At 46.5% G+C, this 20,519-nt stretch overlaps 1 protein-coding gene across 1 annotated transcript in view; it reads left to right on the top strand.

Annotated features, from left to right (window-relative positions):
- The window catches only part of insrb (insulin receptor b), a gene marked incomplete at both ends in the record, with an annotated part of 133,210 nt that overhangs the window by 26,820 nt on the left and 85,871 nt on the right, over positions 1–20,519 (top strand). Inside the window, 2 exon segments of the mRNA XM_084308445.1 lie at positions 20,252–20,386; positions 20,389–20,515. Of these exon segments, the coding sequence (XP_084164571.1) occupies positions 20,252–20,386; positions 20,389–20,515 (262 nt within the window).

The raw sequence follows: 20,519 nt of genomic DNA, 5'->3' as shown, positions 1-20,519 counted from the left end.
TGGGGTGGGGTGGCCATGGAGACCAGGGGTCGGGTCACTCTGACCTGGGGTGGGGGGCAGCTTGTGCCCCTTCCTCCTCTTCTTTCCTCTATTAGCCCCGACTGCCAAGGTCAAGTCAGGCTAGGTGGAATAATAAACAATACTGAGTCATTGTTTTGAAAACAAGTGACAATGACCCAGTGCCTGGCCTGGCCTGGCCCACTCACTTTCTTTTTCTCTCTGCTGTTTCTATGTGCAGTGAGAACTCTGCTGTTTGTGTGTGAGCCATTGCCACTCCCACCAACAGCCACATGAGTAACGGGTCCCTGTATGCCTAAGTCACAGTGAAAACCTAAACTGATGTTAGCTGCTACCGTTAACTAAGCTGGTCCCAAAACAGTTAAAGTAAGTAACCCTGGAGCAGCTCATAGTGGAGCAGTGCTCTGGGCGACGTTACTTTCACTTTCATTGGGTTGCGATTATAGTTTGCTTCAGCTCCAATAGTGAGGAATGGGACTTTCTCTCCCTCTTCTCTCCTCTATTTCATTTCATTAGCTGGAATATTCAAATGAGCCACTTTCTCTCGCTCTCTCTCTCTCTCTCTCTCTCTCTCTCTCTCTCTCTCTCTCTCTCTCTCTCTCTCTCTCTCTCTCTCTCTCTCTCTCTCCTTCCTCCAGTGCTAGAGGTTAAGGGGGGAGGATGGAGGCTATAGACAAGAGTCTCCAGTAGGATCTGATTGAGGCCTGTGTCTCTTGTCCTGGCCAGCCATCTGACAGCTCAGGGCCTCAGCATGTTGCTCTTTTCTCCCTGCTGCAATCTGCCATCGCCTGGTGCTGTGCCACGGCTGCCACCGCTGTAACGGGACACCACACTCGCTGTGCTCTTCTTCTAATGTGGATGAGCTACCCTCACTAGGCTGAGGCAGTGGAGGAACAGGTGCTTTCTTTCCTCACTCACACCCTCCCTCCCTCCCTCCCTCTCTGTCTTGTGGAACATGTGGAAGCTCAGCTGACCATTCTGCATGAGGTCATCCGTGATGCACCTGTCAAGCCCCAGCTCGTCATATCATATGCTTTGGTCAGTCTGACTTGAATCAGTCAATCAAATTGAATGAATCAATGTAGCATAGGTTTAATCATATCACTGTTTTCCCTGAACGATAACCAGACTATTTGTTGTAAGGATAGTTTTTAATTGTTATGGGCCACTGAGCTTATTTCCTCTGCCTCTTTCTCTCTCTCTGGAAGCCAGTGTTGTTATTCTTTAGAGGTACAAGTTAGTACATGTTATCAAAATGTCTCTCTTGCAGTCTTTGCATAATTTTTAAGCTTGGCATTGGGCACCTCTCAGGACTTTCCATAGCTTATATTAACAAATGCAATTTTCCACTGGCAGGTCAGTTGGCAGCCAGGCTGCATATTTTCTCCCCTCGGTTTGTTAGTTACGTCACGAGACGCGACTCTACAGACGTGCTGGGCCATCTAACTTGCAGACGGAGAATTGGTGCTAGATTGTATCATAGTTGCATCATATCATCATCATAGTTGAAAACGACAAACTGGCGATCTGATTAGATCAGATCGTGTTCATATTTGAATTTGTGGCACTAGTGTGACTTGTGAGTGGGGGAGAAATTGCATGTTGACGCAACTAAGTAATCTGACAACGTTGGGTCTCGTTTAACAACTGCTCCGTTGACAAATCTATAATAGGCAGACCACCTCATCGAGGCAGCATCGTCTTAACTGACAGAGAGAGAAAACTTCTCACGGTCCAGAGTTAGCCTCCACCTGGTTTCATGCTGGCCAGGTCCGGTTTCACGCTAAGCTAACGGCCGGCTAACCTCCGCTACAGTGAGACAGGTGGAGCGAGGCTAGTCTCTGGCCTCTCACAGCAACAGAAGGCCAGAGGACTCTGGTCTCGCTGTGTTCCACTTTCCCAACTGCCAGCCAGAACTCCCCTGGCAGCCTGCTACTATTGGTAGATGCGTATTAAATTCTCCACAGGGAACGCAACTCTAAAAATAAGGAAGGGATCCATCTGAAACTGTAGCTACATTACTATGGAGGCTGCAGCTGTAGAGCCCACAGAGATACCAGCTGTAGAGCCTCAGAGATACCAGCTGTAGAGCCCTCAGAGATACCAGCTGTAGAGCCCACAGAGATACCAGCTGTAGAGCCTCAGAGATACCAGCTGTAGAGCCCTCAGAGATACCAGCTGTAGAGCCTCAGATATACCAGCTGTAGAGCCCTCAGAGATACCAGCTGTAGAGCCCTCAGAGATACCAGCTGTAGAGCCTCAGAGATACCAGCTGTAGAGCCCTCAGAGATACCAGCTGTAGAGCCTCAGAGATACCAGCTGTAGAGCCTCAGAGATACCAGCTGTAGAGCCCTCAGAGATACCAGCTGTAGAGCCTCAGAGATACCAGCTGTAGAGCCTCAGAGATACCAGCTGTAGAGCCTCAGAGATACCAGCTGTAGAGCCCACAGAGATACCAGCTGTAGAGCCCTCAGATATACCAGCTGTAGAGCCTCAGAGATACCAGCTGTAGAGCCCTCAGAGATACCAGCTGTAGAGCCTCAGAGATACCAGCTGTAGAGCCTCAGAGATACCAGCTGTAGAGTCCTCAGAGATACCAGCTGTAGAGCCCTCAGAGATACCAGCTGTAGAGTCCTCAGAGATACCAGCTGTAGAGCCCTCAGAGATACCAGCTGTAGAGCCTCAGAGATACCAGCTGTAGAGCCTCAGAGATACCAGCTGTAGAGCCCTCAGAGATACCAGCTGTAGAGCCTCAGAGATACCAGCTGTAGAGCCTCAGAGATACCAGCTGTAGAGCCCACAGAGATACCAGCTGTAGAGCCTCAGAGATACCAGCTGTAGAGCCCTCAGAGATACCAGCTGTAGAGCCCTCAGAGATACCAACTGTAGAGCCACAGAGATACCAGCTGTAGAGCCCTCAGAGATACCAGCTGTAGAGCCCTCAGAGATACCAGCTGTAGAGCCCTCAGAGATACCAGTTGTAGAGCCTCAGAGATACCAGCTGTAGAGCCCTCAGAGATACCAGCTGTAGAGCCCTCAGAGATACCAGCTGTAGAGCCCACAGAGATACCAGCTGTAGAGCCTCAGAGATACCAGCTGTAGAGCCCTCAGAGATACCAGCTGTAGAGCCTCAGAGATACCAGTTGTAGAGCCTCAGAGATACCAGCTGTAGAGCCTCAGAGATACCAGCTGTAGAGCCTCAGAGATACCAGCTGTAGAGCCCACAGAGATACCAGCTGTAGAGCCTCAGAGATACCAGCTGTAGAGCCCTCAGAGATACCAGCTGTAGAGCCTCAGAGATACCAGCTGTAGAGCCCTCAGAGATACCAGCTGTAGAGCCCTCAGAGATACCAGCTGTAGAGCCTCAGAGATACCAGCTGTAGAGTCCTCAGAGATACCAGCTGTAGAGCCCTCAGAGATACCAGCTGTAGAGCCTCAGAGATACCAGCTGTAGAGCCTCAGAGATACCAGCTGTAGAGCCTCAGAGATACCAGCTGTAGAGCCTCAGAGATACCAGCTGTAGAGCCTCAGAGATACCAGCTGTAGAGCCCACAGAGATACCAGCTGTAGAGCCCACAGAGATACCAGCTGTAGAGCCCTCAGAGATACCAGCTGTAGAGCCCTCAGAGATACCAGCTGTAGAGCCTCAGAGATACCAGCTGTAGAGTCCTCAGAGATACCAGTTGTAGAGCCCACAGAGATACCAGCTGTAGAGTCCTCAGAGATACCAGTTGTAGAGCCCACAGAGATACCAGCTGTAGAGCCCTCAGAGATACCAGCTGTAGAGCCCTCAGAGATACCAGCTGTAGAGCCTCAGAGATACCAGCTGTAGAGCCCTCAGAGATACCAGCTGTAGAGCCCTCAGAGATACCAGCTGTAGAGCCTCAGAGATACCAGCTGTAGAGTCCTCAGAGATACCAGCTGTAGAGTCCTCAGAGATACCAGCTGTAGAGCCTCAGAGATACCAGCTGTAGAGTCCTCAGAGATACCAGTTGTAGAGCCCACAGAGATACCAGCTGTAGAGTCCTCAGAGATACCAGCTGTAGAGTCCTCAGAGATACCAGCTGTAGAGCCTCAGAGATACCAGCTGTAGAGTCCTCAGAGATACCAGCTGTAGAGCCCTCAGAGATACCAGCTGTAGAGCCCTCAGAGATACCAGCTGTAGAGCCCTCAGAGATACCAGCTGTAGAGTCCTCAGAGATACCAGTTGTAGAGCCTCAGAGATACCAGTTGTAGAGCCCACAGAGATACCAGCTGTAGAGCCTCAGAGATACCAGCTGTAGAGCCACAGAGATACCAGCTGTAGAGTCCTCAGAGATACCAGTTGTAGAGCCCTCAGAGATACCAGCTGTAGAGCCTCAGAGATACCAGTTGTAGAGCCCTCAGAGATACCAGCTGTAGAGCCACAGAGATACCAGTTGTAGAGCCCTCAGAGATACCAGCTGTAGAGCCTCAGAGATACCAGCTGTAGAGCCCACAGAGATACCAGTTGTAGAGCCCTCAGAGATACCAGCTGTAGAGCCTCAGAGATACCAGTTGTAGAGCCCTCAGAGATACCAGCTGTAGAGCCACAGAGATACCAGTTGTAGAGCCCTCAGAGATACCAGCTGTAGAGCCTCAGAGATACCAGTTGTAGAGCCCTCAGAGATACCAGCTGTAGAGCCACAGAGATACCAGTTGTAGAGTCCTCAGAGATACCAGCTGTAGAGCCACAGAGATACCAGCTGTAGAGTCCTCAGAGATACCAGTTGTAGAGCCCTCAGAGATACCAACTGTAGAGCCTCAGAGATACCAGTTGTAGAGCCTCAGAGATACCAGTTGTAGAGCCTCAGAGATACCAGCTGTAGAGTCCTCAGAGATACCAGCTGTAGAGCCTCAGAGATACCAGCTGTAGAGCCCTCAGAGATACCAGCTGTAGAGCCCTCAGAGATACCAGCTGTAGAGCCCTCAGAGATACCAGTTGTAGAGCCCTCAGAGATACCAGCTGTAGAGCCTCAGAGATACCAGCTGTAGAGCCTCAGAGATACCAGCTGTAGAGCCTCAGAGATACCAGCTGTAGAGCCTCAGAGATACCAGCTGTAGAGCCTCAGAGATACCAGCTGTAGAGCCTCAGAGATACCAGCTGTAGAGCCCTCAGAGATACCAGCTGTAGAGCCCTCAGAGATACCAGCTGTAGAGCCTCAGAGATACCAGCTGTAGAGCCCTCAGAGATACCAGTTGTAGAGCCCACAGAGATACCAGCTGTAGAGCCTCAGAGATACCAGCTGTAGAGCCTCAGAGATACCAGTTTCATGTCTCTGACCTCAGCTACTCTTTTCCTTTCAATGCTGTCTTTCAGATCTACTAGGAAGAGACGGCATTGCTGTGTCCAAACATGGCCTGAAAGTGTCCATAATGCTTCTCCTCGTGTCTCTTATTTGTTTAATTGAGTGTTGGCTTCCTATTTGATCTTGTACAGTAGAGAGAGAGAGAGGGAAAGATGGGCGAGTGCAAGAGGATGACGTGACAAATGTAGCAAGCTGGACTCTTAATTCATAATGTCGTGGGCATACATGGTATGTGCCTCCGCCCGCTCTGCTACAGACTCCCCTGCTGTGTAATAGACCTGTCTCAAACCCTGCCCCTTTTCTTGATCCTCCAATCACAGCTGTCGCTTACCTCGGACTTCCTCGTACAAACTTTGTTTGTACGAGGAAGTCCGAGGTAAGCGACAGCTGTGATTGGAGGATCAAGAAAAGAGGGCAGGGTTTGAGACAGGTCCATTAAAGCTGCCGTAGGCAACTCCTGAGAAATTAGCGAGAGTGAGTGAGTGAGTTTACCTGCCCAGCAGAAATAGAGCAAGCTCTGCAACACTTTTCAAACCCATGCACACGCAACAACGGTTTTCCCCAGAGGCATCAGCATTGTTAACCCCTTCACTTCACCGCTCTACCAGAGGGTTAACCCTTTCACTGCGACAATACAGAAGGTTAACCCTTTCACTACCACACGACATAAGGTTAACCCTTTCACTACCACACTATAACCGTCTGTAGTGTGGTAGTGAACGGGGGTTAACGTTCTGTAGTGTGGTAGTGAAAGGGTTAACCTTCTGTGGTGTGGTAGTGAAAGGGTTAAGCTGAATAAAAAAAAATAATACAAATAGAATAAAATATTTCCCAGTGTCTGATTGGCAGGTGGTTTTGCACATTGTGTGTACTTTTTGACGAGGAACTGGTCTTAGTTTTCCTTTGTGACCCTGGCAACACCACTTGGCAGGCCAAAAGCATCTGATTGGCCGAAATTCATCGGCTCCCTGCATCAGCAACCAATCAGATGTGTTTGGCCTGCCAAGTCTTTCCAGAGAGTAAGCTCACAAAATCAATGGCTACAGGAAAAGAAATGTAAATGATACCTGTCCTAGCTTACAAGCGTTTCCTCTTCCAGAAAATGGTACTTGGTTATTGAATCATCGGTATTTGAATTAATTTCGCCATTCCGTGCTCCATTGGTTTCCTCTGTGAGCTGCCTGGGGGGGGGGGGGGGGGGGGGGGGGGGTCCGGAGATGCCGCTCTCTCCCCACAAGGTTCTGAAGTGCGTTCTCTGTCGATGCGCAGGCGTGAGTAGAGTGCAGGCTTTTTTAGAACATGTTGTACCTACTAAATAATATATAAAAATAAAATAAAATCTGTTGTTCCCTTTTAAATAGCTTGTGCAACATTATGATTTAGTTTTGGGATTTGAACATGCTGGTCCTGAGTCCTGGCATAGCACTGGAACTTGTTGCCAACCAAATTCTCCCTAACAGCCTTCCCGTGCTGCAGTGTTTTTCCTGTCCTGTGACTTGTTTGTCGGCCCCCCTACACCCCCACCGCTCCCCCCTCTCTCATTCCTCTTGCCAAATTAAGTGTCAAAAACAGACAGAGAAGGCGGGTGGATGGCCCACATTTTCTCCTATAGAAGCCCATGGTACTGGAGTACAGTATGCTCCTGGTCCCAGTCTTCTGTGAGCCCATTCTCTCTCCCTCAGCCTCATTAGCGGCTGATTGGGTTGTTATTGTAATTAAGAGCGCCTGGATAGTCAGTGAGAGCACCAAGCTGTCTGCTTATGGGTGGTCCTCTGTGGGGGGTGGTGAGGAGGAGGTGGTCATGGTTATTGTCGACCCTAGGTCCCCAAACTTCCCCAAACTCCAGCCCCCATCTCGCCAACGTCTCTCATTCACCCCTACACATCTCTCCTTCTTCACCTCCGACATGCTCTCCATCTCTCCTCCTTCACCTCTCGTCGCTCTCTCCCTCCCTAAAAGGGTGGTGCACAATACACACCACTGTGTTCCCTCGCCACGCTGCTGCAACTGAGCTTCACCTACGCTACGCCACACAAGTCCTTATAGAGAAGCCAGTTCCCTGCACACACTCCCAGTCTACCAGTCTGTGTACTTTAACTTACTTTTATCTGTCCACTCTGGTCCTCCCTCGAGCGAGCCGCACGTGTGGGATGATGGCTCGGTGAGAAAGAGGTTGAAAGGCCTGAAACGTTAACAATGGAAGTGCTCTGAGGTGATTGACATTGGTGGGAACTGACTGGTCTATAAGGACTCCCTCTCTCCCTCCTGTTCTCTTTGTTCCAGGTGCCTTCCTTTGATATCCATTCAGTGAGGCTAGGTATGCTAGCTACACCTGCCTGCCTGTGTATCATTTTGTGTTACGTGGCCAGTAGGTAGCTAGCTAGCTGTCCCCCACCCCTCCCCCTGTGTGTGTGTGTGTGTGTGTGTGGCTTGTCATGTAACAGCGGGCCATAGGGGCCCTCCATTCATGCATATGATCACTAACCGTCCTGGAGGCCCCCTTACGTCACCCTGCCTGCCTTGCCTGGCTCGGGTTACACACCCTCCCACCCGAGTCCCCCTGCTCTCTCCCCCTCCCACCCCAGGACCCCTCTTCCGACTCCCCCTGCCCTCCTTTTCCCCCTCTTCCATCACTCTCTCCTCCCCTCCTCCCGCTCCCTGTCCCGTCTCCCCCCTGCCCTGGGAGGAGAGAGAGAAGGAGAGGGCTTATTGTTTTAAAGACACAGTGGCCCTCTGAGCCGCCCCCTCCCGACTGCACAAGAGTCTACCCCCTTTCCCCTTTCCCCTCCATCCCCCTATCCCTCCCTTCCTCCTTCCCTCCCTCCCTCCCTCCTGTCAGTCCTAAACAAGACTCCATTTTGCAGAGGGAACTCACAGCAGTGGTAGACTTTCCCTCCTGTGTGTCTTTGTGTCAGTAACGCTGCTTTAACCTGTGTTCAAGTTTCAAGTTTCTTTATTAGTTGTCATACAGAAGTACAGAATACTTTTATACAAAATGCTTCTTTCTATTACGCTCCAGAGACTGTGCTAGACAAAAATAGATAAGTATAAAATAAAATAAGTATAGCAAGTAAAAATAGAAGTCACGTACGTGGACACTGGACACAAGTGTTCAGTATGTACATATGTACAATGTTCAATGCAGAGTAGAAGTAACTGAGTTACCATACAATATACTAATATACAATATACTATATAGTGCAAAGCAGAAATGGGATGAGGTACAATTTACAGTAAGGTGTAATGAGGTATGGGTTGTAGTGCAAATTCTTTACCAATAAATATAAAGTGTGTTTAGGTGTTCTAAAGTGTGTAAAGTGGGTGCTGCAGTGAGTTGTTTGTTTAAAGTGAGTGTGTGGATGTGTGTGCTGTGAGTGCATTTGATGGTTGTTACATAGTGTTATTGTTCGTTGAGCAACCTGATGGCCTGGGGATAGAAGCTTCTTCTGAGTCTTTCTGTGCTTGCCATGAGACTCCGGTATCGCTTGCCTGACCGCAGCAGTTCAAAGAGGCAGTTGTTTGGGTGGCTGGAGTCTTTGATAATTCTCTTAGCCTTACCCATGCACCGCTTGCTGTAAATGTTCTGGAGAGTGGGAAGCCCCCCTCCAATTGTGCGTTCGGCTGAACGTGCCACTCTCTGTAGTCTGCTACGGTCTTGTGCAGTGCTATTCCCAAACCAGGAGGTGATGTTGCCAGTCAGGATGCTCTCTATTGTGCATGAGTAGAAGTTCTTAAGGATCTTCTGACTGACTTGGAACTTCCTTAGGCGCCTGAGGAAGTAGAGGCGTTGCCGTGCCTTCTTCACAACACTGCCAATGTGTGTGGTCCATGTCAAGTCCTCGGATATGTGGACTCCGAGGTACTTGAAACTGTTCACTCTCTCAACCGGTGCCCCGTCGATGCTGAGGTGGCTGTAGTCCCAGGCTGACCCCCGACCTCCTGAAGTCCACAATCATCTCTTTTGTTTTGCTGACGTTCAGGGAGAGGCAGTTCTCCTGACACCACTGCGACAAATTCTCTACCTCTTCCAGGTAGGCCCTCTCGTCGTTGGCAGAGATCAGGCCCACCACTACTGTGTCATCAGCAAATTTGATGATTGTGTGTAGGGATGTCCCGATCCGATCACGTGATCGGAATCGGCGTCGATCACGTGCTTTTCAGAGTATCGGGGATCGGGAAAAAATAATAATAAAAATCGGCAGTCAAAAAAAGAAAAATTTTATTCAACAAACATGACCATGTCCACGTCTTAAACTCATACGGAGGCCTTAGTTTTGGTTTTAAATTACATATAATATATCATCATTAATGTATTTATTGTCACACAGAGCAGAATAATTATCCACAACAAACACATTCCCCTTTAATTTTCACCGTTGCAACAAACATTCCCTTTAATTTAGACGCTACACGCTACACGCGAGTCGCGACCACATCACAACAACAACACGTCGCTCCCGAAACACGGTTAATATCCACTGACTTGAGCAGCTAGACTTAATGTCAGAGGTTTGGAACTAAGCATTTTAAAATATAAAGTCAAGCCAGTTGCAATGTTTGCAAGGAGGAGATTCCGCGTGGAGGAAAAACTCATGAAGCAGCAGGCTGGAGGCGAAGTTTTCAGACTAACTTTTCAACTGGAGGATAACGTTACGTGACTGAGGATTATCGTCGGCGTTTCAGACCAGAATGGACCATTACGTAAGTCGAACACTGAATGTATACTAATGTGCAAACATATATTGAAACTTTTAATATTTCTCATATGAAGCAGAAGCACATTTCTCAGGGTGAATGTAATAACAAAAGCCTCCGCTCTCGCGCCCTATTATAGGCAACAGATGGGCTTGTCTCACTCTGCCAGTTTCTGACAAAAATGCGTCAAAATTGATTACTAATGTGAAAGATCGGATCGGAAACGATCGGATCGATAGATATTTAAAATCATATGATCGGGATCGGATCGGAAGCAAAAAAAGGCGATCGGGACATCCCTAATTGTGTGTGTGTGGGGGTGTTTTGGCCTCACACCGGGAGAGAAAAAGGAAGAGAAAGGCCTCTCTCTCTCTCTACCAGCTACTGCATTCTGAGGAGACTCTTTCATATACATTTTTTGGAATAAAACCCCACTTGTCAAAGGGTGACAGGGGGGGGGGGTCACGATATTTGGATGGATTTTTTCCCAATGACGACGAATCGACGATGCATATTAGTACGATATCCGCTTTGGGCATGTAAATCACACGTGAGATAATCCAGTTGATGTTCATCATATTGGACTGCTGGGTAATATGGGGAAGTGAGATACACCATCACATTTAAACTGTAATGTTAAATCCTCAATATTTCACATTTACACTTTTCCACATTAATTTAGACCGCAAAATTGTGCGTCGCGCATACGATTACCCCGCCGATGGATGATAAATATGGGTCTGTTGTTGTTAGTGAAAAGGTCATGTAGGTCATGTGCTGAGGATCACGGCATCCGTGGGGGGGGGGGGGATGCACTTTCACCCCTGCCCGCCGTTGCGTAATGTAGTCTTGTTATGATGTTGTGTTGCACAATAGGTGTCTGGTTAGCGATGCCGGCTGATAGGCCGCGGCTGGCCTGCAGGCCTGGTGATGTGGGCGGCTGATAAGACGGGTCGAGAGGTGTTGGGTTCCTCTAGGAACCACTGGAGAACACTCACTCGGTCTCCCTCCGTCTCTTCTGTCTACCGTCTGTCTGTCTCCGTCTTTCCGTCTACTGTGTTCTTTCTTCCCGTGTCTCTCATCAGACCTTGACCATGCAGATGGAATAATACGTGTGTCTATCAAAGGGACAAGCAACGACTGTAGCCGTCATAGGTAGCCAGGCTGTGTGATGGTGGACGCAGTTGTCTTGTATTCATAAATATCCTAAAAAGGGGACCATGCTGAACCTCTGAAATGTTTATAATGTACGTGTAATATTCCTTGGGGGATTCAAATATAGCATCTAAAGTGTGTGTTTGTGTGTGTGTGTGTGTGTGTGTGTGTGTGTGTTTAAATCGACACATTATCATTTGGCTAATTAAGCCAGGCTGGTTTATAGAACGGTGAACATTTCCTCTTGGTTTTGCCTGAGTGGCTGGCTGACTGGTTGACTGAGTAAGCTGGCTGACTGGTTGACTGAGTAAAAGCTGGCTGCTTGCTTGTGTAAATGAGCTGTGACTGTAGGTGCTTTCAACACTCTTTTTTTTAATTTGTTTACAGGATGAAGCCACACTGCATCGCGGCGCGGTGTGCTCGCTTTATCTGATGAGCTGAATAAAAGCCGAAATTGGATTCATTGTCTTTTTACGAGTTGGTTTTGGCTCTCGGCTGTGAGGCTGGCTGCATACCGACTCGTGCTGAGTTGAATAGGCCGTGTGTGTGTGTGTGTGTGTGTGTGAGTGTGTGAGTGTGTGAGTGTGTGAGTGTGTGAGTGTGAGTGTGTGTGTGAGTGAGTGAGTGAGTGAGTGAGTGAGTGAGTGAGTGAGTGAGTGAGTGAGTGAGAAAGAAAAAGAGAGTGAGAGACCGACCGGGGGAGAGAGAGAGAGAGAAACAGTAGCTTGTTGTGTGATTTACTGCATTGGGTGGTTCAGTGTTTCATTTCATTTTCTGTCAAATTATAGAAGTGAAGAGAGCAGAAAAATCTTTATCTGTAGGTGCACTGTCTGGTAAATTATACAATTTAAGGTGTGTGCTTGTGTACGCCCGAATAGTGTGCATACAGTGTGTGTGTGTGTGTGTGTGAGATCTGTACACACTGCCGTGTCGAGGTGAGTTGTGTCATTTCTGAACAAGGGGCCCAGTTGGGAGTATGACACCCACGCGGGCAGCCGGGCACAGAGAAGTAATCAATCAAGGGAGCACAGTGAGAAGGGACTCACTCTGTGGCTTCCCCATCCTCCTCTTCCTCTTCCTCTCGCTCCCCCATGTGGCCCACGCCTGTCCATCCGTCCATCCCGTCTGTTGGAGATAATTGACCTGTCTCAAACCCTGCCCCTTTTCTTGATCCTCCAATCACAACTGTCGCTTACCTCGGACAAACCAAGTTTGTCCGAGGTAAGCGACAGTTGTGATTGGAGGATCAAGAAAAGGGGCAGGGTTTGAGACAGGTCCATTGATTGGCTGTGGGGAGAGGGGGAAGTATGCTATGCTCAGTATGTGTGTGAGAACAGTACCGCCTTGGAAGTCCCACCGCCTCTGGTATACCGTCAGGGCCTAGGGGAAGGGTGTGTGTGTGTGTTTGTCTGTGTGTGTGTGTGTGTGTTTGTCTGTCTGTGTGTGTGTGTGTGTGTGTGTTTGAGGTCTCCACTACCTTAGGGCCTGTCCACCGTGACCTGGGGGGGTCAAGCTGCCCCCAGCCACTGATCTTTCATCAGGTTTGAGTTTCTCCCTTTTAGCGAATTAGTTCAGCGTTTTGAGTTGGGAACACTGACCCCGGATCAGTGGGTTTTTTATTAGCACAGATCAGAGTAAAATGTTTAGTTTAAAATATATATATATTTTAAATTTAATACTGATTCAGCTGGATTCATGGCTTAGCTGAGTCAAGTTTCCTTTTTGCTGCTGTTGTGTTATTAAAAACGATTGGTTGGTCATGTGACCTTAATATCCCAGTCACGTGTTTAGTACCACAGAGAGGACTGATGTCATCCCATCCGGAACCTTTAGTTCTGTTCAGCCGTGACCGCCCACCGGCCGGGCCTGGAGACTCTTAGTGCACAGTCGATCAACTCCTAGACACGCCACTGAAATTCCCCTGAAAAATGGAATTCATATACTTTTAGATGTTTGTCTGATAGTTCAGTCCTCTTGGATGGTTTATTCCATGTTAGTGTTCGTGAAGTCTCTCCTCGAGCTAAGAATAATAGAGGCAGGGCCGTCATATCAGACTGTCATATGATGGAGCAGCTGTTTTTAGAGCTGCTTCACTAATGATGATGAATAGGAGAGCCAACGTTGTGCACCGTGTCACAGGACCCAGTGAATGTACAGGGATGTGTGTACAGTTCTGAATTCAGAGCTGTTATCATCACAATATATTCACTTGGTTAACAGAGTAGTTCCAGAGAGAATCTCTTGATTACATCTCACTACTATGGATTCAAGCTTTGGGTTTGAGTTATTTTGTTTACTCTGTTTCCCAAAATCCGAATTCCATTCCCCCCCCCATAAAAACACAATTTCATAATGTACACAGACCAGCGCGGCGGACAGAAACTATGATTATCTTCTAACTGTGATTCAGCCCTGCGTTCGATATTGCCCTGTGACAACTCCTCACGAGTTATGCTGTTTCTATGTGCAGTGAGAACTCTGCTGTTTGTGTGTGAGCCATTGCCACTCCCACCAACAGCCACATGTGTAACGGGTCCCTGTATGCCTAAGTCACAGTAAAAACCTAAACTGATGTTAGCTGCTACCGTTAACTAAGCTGGCCCCAAAACAGTTAAAGTAACCCTGGAGCAGCTCATAGTGGAGCAGTGCTCTGGGCGACGTTACTTTCACTTTCATTGGGTTGCGATTATAGTTTGCTTCAGCTCCAATAGTGAGGAATGGGACTTTCTCTCCCTCTTCTCACTATTTCATTTCATTAGCTGGCTGGAATATTAAAAAAATCATTAAGTCTGCTATGAGCCATTTTTTCTCTCTCTCTCTCTCTCTCTCTCTCTCTCTCTCTCTCTCTCTCTCTCTCTCTCTCTCTCTCTCTCTCTCTCTCTCTCTCTCTCTCTCTCTCTAGGTTTGCTATAGACTCATATAGACTCATTTTGACATGGATTAGGCTAATTATCCTTAACGATATTGATGATATGTATATATATATATATATATATATATATATATATATATATATATATTTATATATATATAAAAATATTATCTTTTTATAAGCTTATCGTGACATCACGCTGTGCTACCCACCACCACAAGTAAATATATGGGAAACGTTGCTGTATGTTGATTGAACTGCCTTAAAGATCATGGTAATGGTATATCCAAATTATGTTCTAGGGTGGATTTACCCTTCAATGAGAAATTGATCAAAAGATTTAAAAAAAAGGCTTAATTTGAGAAAGGCTTTTTATTTTTGTCGACATTTCTGACCAAATCTTTTTTCACAGTATTTTGCTTTGAACTCTTGTTTAGTTTTTAGTTGGGGAGATGTTGAGAAGTTGCTGTGTTTGCTTGCTTGGCTGCGGGCGGCTAACTTGTTGCTATGGAGACCTGGTGCTTTTTTATGATGTTTGTCCAATTATGTCTATAGGGATGTGATGCAACAGGGCCTTTTCTATTCCAGGCCTCATTATTGTCTTCCAATAGCAAGCAGGCTAATACTGAGATCCAGCTTGACGTGCACACACACATGCACGCACACACACATGCACACACACACACACACACACACACACACACACACACACACACACACACACACACACACACACACACACACACACGCAAGCAGCGGTTACACACAGGCTTACACACTGTTTGAATTGCACAGTAGGTTACACACACTGGCTATTTACAACTTGAACAAACAGTCGTTACACGGTGCAAAAGAACAGTGGGAACAGTGGGCAGTAGATTAATATGTCACTTGAACTAATAACTTGGAGTATAGCAATTAGTATAGTGTTTACATTTACATTTACATTTAGTAATTTAGCTGACGCTTTTATCCAAAGCGACTTACAAGTTCTGTACGACAAGTCATCAGGAAGGGCACAACTCTATCAGCTGAGTAACAATGTTCATCAAAGTGTTGCGTGCTACAGTGTAGGTTAGTTTATTAGGACATGTGCATGACAGTAAGGTTAGTTAGGGTTAGATTTTTTATTTTTATTTATTTATTTATTTGTATTTAAGATAATGGTTGAAGAAGTGCGTCTTTAGTCGACGGCGAAAGATTTAACGGGTTTCGGGGGTCTTGAGGGTGTGTAGTTAGAGACCATTGACCGGAGGTAGGCGGGAGCGGTTCCCTTTGCCGCACGGTATGCCAGGTCGAGGGCCTTGAAGCGGATTCGTGCAGCAATGGGGAGCCAGTGCAGGTCCCTAAGAAGTGGGGTGACATGGGCCGACTTCGGTAGGTTTGAGATCAGGCGGCCCGCTGCGTTCTGGATGAGTTGAAGAGGCTTGGTGGCAGTGGCCGGGAGGCCAGCAAGCAGTGCGTTGCAGTAGTCAAGGCGGGAGATGACTGTTGATTGGACGAGGAGTTGGGTGGCTTCTTTTGTCAGGAAGGGGCGGATCCTTAATGTTGCTCAGGAGGAATCTGCAGATTCTGGTTGTTGCTGCGATGTGAGCAGAGAAGTTCAACTGGTCGTCGAGGACAACACCAAGGTTCTTGGCGGTCGGGGACGCGGTCACAGCTGTTCTTCTCAACATGTTGTATATGTATATGTACACTACAGTAGGGCTGACCCCAAATAGTCGACTAATCGATCGAAAGGAGCCGTAGTCGACTGCCAACCTCTTAGTCAAATGCAATTTTTTTTTTTTTATAATATTATTATTATTCTTTTTTCATTCTTTCTAAAAGCAAAGAGGCCTAGAAGCATGGCTAACACTAATGGCCCGCATACCAGAGGCTAACTGCCTACGAAAACAGGCACAGAGGCACTATGCCTCTACATACATAGTAAAGCACTATGGACCCAACTATGACCACTGATAAAAACATAAAAACTTAACTACACTAGCGTTATAAGAGCTAAACATTGCTACCTACCATACAAGTGCATTGGTTTAGTGCACTTCCGGTTGCTACTGAGCGGACATGTTTGTGCGGACCTGTTCTCCCAAACTGGTAAGCAAATGACTGTTTTTACGTTATTTTCATTTTTACGTTACTATTATTATTATAATTTTTTTTTTTAAACATTGATCTTAACTGATCACTGTGACTTTATTGCTTTTATCGTTATATATGCCTATATTTGTGTACAGCACTTTGAGCTACATGACATGTATGAAAGGTGCTTTATAAATACTTACTTACTTACTTACTTACTGAAAGAGGATTTCACCTGTCTAATGAACACACTAGACTAGACATCAAGATGTATCCATCAGTGGACCAATTGCATGCTTTTGCAGAGGACAAGAAGCCTTCAGTCGACTCCTTCAGACATTACGCACCCCCACAGCCCAAATGGAATGATAAACATTTTTTAAATAATTATATATTATATATTAATTATATATTTTTTACAATTTGTTTTTTTCCCATAGTTGACTGGTGTCGACTACCAGTCGACTATCGTAAAATGTTGGCCAATCAAAGTCGACTATACAAATACTTAGTCGGGAACAGCCCTAATGTACAGTATATCTTCACTATTGTCTGAATGAACAGCCCTAATGTACAGTATATCTTCACCAATGTACAGTATATCTTCACTAATGTACAGTATATCTTCTCACTAATGTACAGTATATATTCACTAAGGTACAGTATATCTTCACTAATGTACAGTATATCTTCTCACTAGTGTATAGTATATATTCACTAATGTACAGTATATCTTCACTAATGTACAGTGTATCTTCACTAGTGTACAGTATATCTTCACTAATGTACAGTATATATTCACTAGTGTACAGTATATATTCACTAATGTACAGTATATATTCACTATTGTCTGAATGAACAGCCCTAATGTACAGTATATCTTCACTAATGTACAGTATATCTTCACTAATATACAGTATATCTTCACTAATATACAGTATATCTTCACTAGTGTACAGTATATCTTCACTAATATACAGTATATCTTCACTAGTGTACAGTATATCTTCACTAATATACAGTATATCTTCACTAATGTACAGTATATTTTCACTAGTGTACAGTATATCTTCACTAATGTACAGTATATCTTCACTAATATACAGTATATCTTCACTAGTGTACAGTATATCTTGTCTGAATGAAGATGTGCTGGGTCTTTGCTCTTTTTTAAACTTGTGTGTTTCCAACATATTCATTTCTTCCGGAGTCACGCTGTGCTTTCTGCATGTCGAAGGAAAACTGTCCCATGAAATGTAACATTTTGGTCAAAAACTTTATATGCCTTTTCGTTTTTTACCCAAACCATATGCACACTGATCGTAACTCTTTATAACTGACAACTAGGGAAGCGTATTTGAGAGAAGAAAAAAAAGGCTGTTATTGTATATGTGAATTATTTTCAGACATATCTTTCTCCTTGTCCACTCACCGTGAGACCTTTTGACATATATATTTTTTTGGATCCACTTTTTCTCCCCATTTTCTATTTTTTCTCCCATCCCAATTTTCATATTTCCAATTCTCCCCTCCCCTGTCTTGAACGTTGCTAGATTATGCCTCCCACTGGTCGGCTGTAGTGAGGATAGAAGCCTTGCATCACGTGTCCCCTCCGCATCTATTCTTTCCCCAATACATTTCCAGTTCCGCGTTCTGCGATCTGATTGGCCACGGACGTTTCTGGTGCGATCTGATTGGCCACTGACGTTTCTGGTCATGTGACATGTGCGCCAATCGCGTGACGAGCTGTGTCTTTGCCCATTTCTGGGTCTAACAGCCTGCAAACTACCTAACGCCTAGTTCATCACTGGTTAAGCTTAGGCGACTCTTTCGAAGTTGGTTAAGGTTAGAGTTTGGAATCAGGGCTGGTGTTCTATCGCCCTGCTCTAAGACAAACTCTAACCTTAACCAACTTCGAAAGAGTGCCTAAGCTTAACCGGTGAAAGAACTTGCCGTCACACGATTGGCGTGACCAGAAACGTCAGTGGCCAATCAGAGCGCAGAAGGAGAACGCGGAACTGGAAATGTATTGGGGAAAGAATTCAGGCGTCCCCTCCGGTACACGAGGAGGCAGCCTGTCGCATCATTTCACCGCAGCAGCTCGAACTCTCAGTGGCGAGGAGTAACGCGTGGGAGGCTCACACTGCCCCCGATACGTCCTGACCGGCGTCACCCAACCGACCTGTAGGAGTCGCTGTCCACAACGTCCAATCCCCACCCACCGGCTTTCCCACCCTCTAACACTGCCAATTGTGTTAGTATGACGGCCGGCCAAGCCGGTAGCAACGCCGAGAGCTGGGCTCGATACCAGCATCTCCTGCGTTAGTGGCGAGCGCATTGCCCACTGCGCCAGTCAGCCGCCACCTTTTGACATTTGTAATAATTTAAATGACGCCTGACTGTCTGTACATGATCAAACATTGAAGGGGACTTGTGACTGTCTCTGCAGTCTCACCCTGCAGCAGTATTAGTAAACAGTATGTTACGTGCCCAGTTGGCCGCTAGCCACCAGAGAAGTCTTCCATGTCACTGACGTCCTGGTCAGAGTTTGTACCTGGCTTGTTTGCCGAATGCCGACGTGTTTGTGTTGTTAAACATTAACATGGTGACGACGTCGTGATGAGGGTCTACTACCTACAATGCATCTATGGCTCTCTGAAGTACATACACCGCAACGCATTCCACACTTTGTTTGGTTATTTAAGAATGTGTATGTTTGGTTTGATAATCGTGGTGATGGTGATGATAATGATGGTGGTGGTGGTGATGGTGATTATGATGGTGGTGGTGTGTGTTCATTGTTGATGGGCATACACAGTACTGTACTGTCCAGTCTGACAGGCTACTAAAACTTAACCATGGTTGGTTTGTCAATTTCTTAAATAATTTACTTAGTTCCTTTTTCAAATATGAAAGTTGCTACTTGAATTATATTCCTTTTATCTTTCATATCTCGTTGTCAGTCTCATCATTTTCATGGATCGTTAAGACTACAGCTATTACGAGATGCAATGGCAACTTTCCTTACAAACATCAATTCAGTTGTATTATGTTTCATTCTTTTACATAAGAATGACAAACACCTGAAACACCACAAGCCTTCTTTGACAGTTTTGTTTTTGTAATGAATGGGTAATATTGAAACACAAGTTGTGATAGTGGAAACACAAATCACTATTTTCATCTCCTGTGCAAGTATGTGTGTTTGTGTGTGTGTGTGTGTGTGTGTGTGTGTGTGTGTGTGTGTGAGTGAGACATCACTGACTTTCTGGGTCAGTCTTCCTTTGAATCACTTGTAGACTGTACCACCCACCATAGCAGAATAGATTGAAACACACTGTTATTATCATCCAACAATAGCAGTGCCTTTCCTCTATGAATCTCCCAACTGTATCTGTCCCATAATAAATTCTCCCTTCCTATGATCTCTCTCTGTGTGTGTTGTGTGTGTGTGTGTGTGTGTGTGTGTGTGTGTGTGTGTGTGTGTGTGTGTGTGTGTGTGTGTGTGTGTGTGTAAGCGTGCAGCAAGATTATGAATGAACAGGGAGAAGCGCCTTGCTTCCAGGCTTTTATTCCCGTTAACCCTTTCCCTACTGCTTCATTCAGATAAGACGATGGCATACAGTCATTTCCTCTCTGGGGAAATTCTACTGGAGCCAATGAAAAGTACACAGCAGAAATCCAGAGAGAGAAATGTGTGTGTGTGAGAGAGAGAGAGAGAGAGAGGGAGGGAGAGAGAGCTTGCGGCCAGTCACATTGTCTAGAGGAGCGTGCGAGCCTGCTGTTGTGAATGGCTGTGCTCTACTTAATGCAAATCTCTAGTGGTTTAATGGCTGAGATGAGAAAAGAGACGCTGCCGATTGATGTTCATATCCCGTTGTTTTAGTACGGTAAGAAACGAAAGCGGTGTTTTCTCTCCGCCAGGCCCTGCAGGCCACAGCCCAGACGGTGACGCTACATTCAGCGTGTTGTCTTCCTCATATTCTCTTCAAACAAATCCTTCTCAATATGCCACTGAGTAGAGCAGCATAGACCTGCATAAGGATAACAATTGACTCTCTCCCCCCCCCCCCCCCCCCCCCCCCTCTGTCCCCTCTCTCAGTCTGCCCCAGCAAGGACATCCGCAACAACGTGACCAACCTCCAGTCCCTGGAGAACTGCACCGTCATCGAAGGCCACCTGAAGATCCTGCTCATGTTCAAGACCAAGCCGGAGGACTTCCGGGGCCTCAGCTACCCCGGCTGCAGGTGGTGACCGACTACTTCCTCCTCTTCCGCGTCTACGGCATGGAGAGCCTCAGCGAGCTCTTCCCCAACCTGATGGTGATCCGCGGCAACAACCTGTTCTTCAACTACGCCCTGGTGGTGTTC

Source organism: Notolepis coatsorum (genome assembly GCF_963971535.1).
Source record: "Notolepis coatsorum genome assembly, chromosome: 2".
NCBI classification, from domain to species: Eukaryota; Metazoa; Chordata; class Actinopteri; order Aulopiformes; family Paralepididae; genus Notolepis; species Notolepis coatsorum.
Note: the sequence above shows the minus strand (reverse complement) of the source record. Positions and strands in the feature narration are given on the sequence as shown.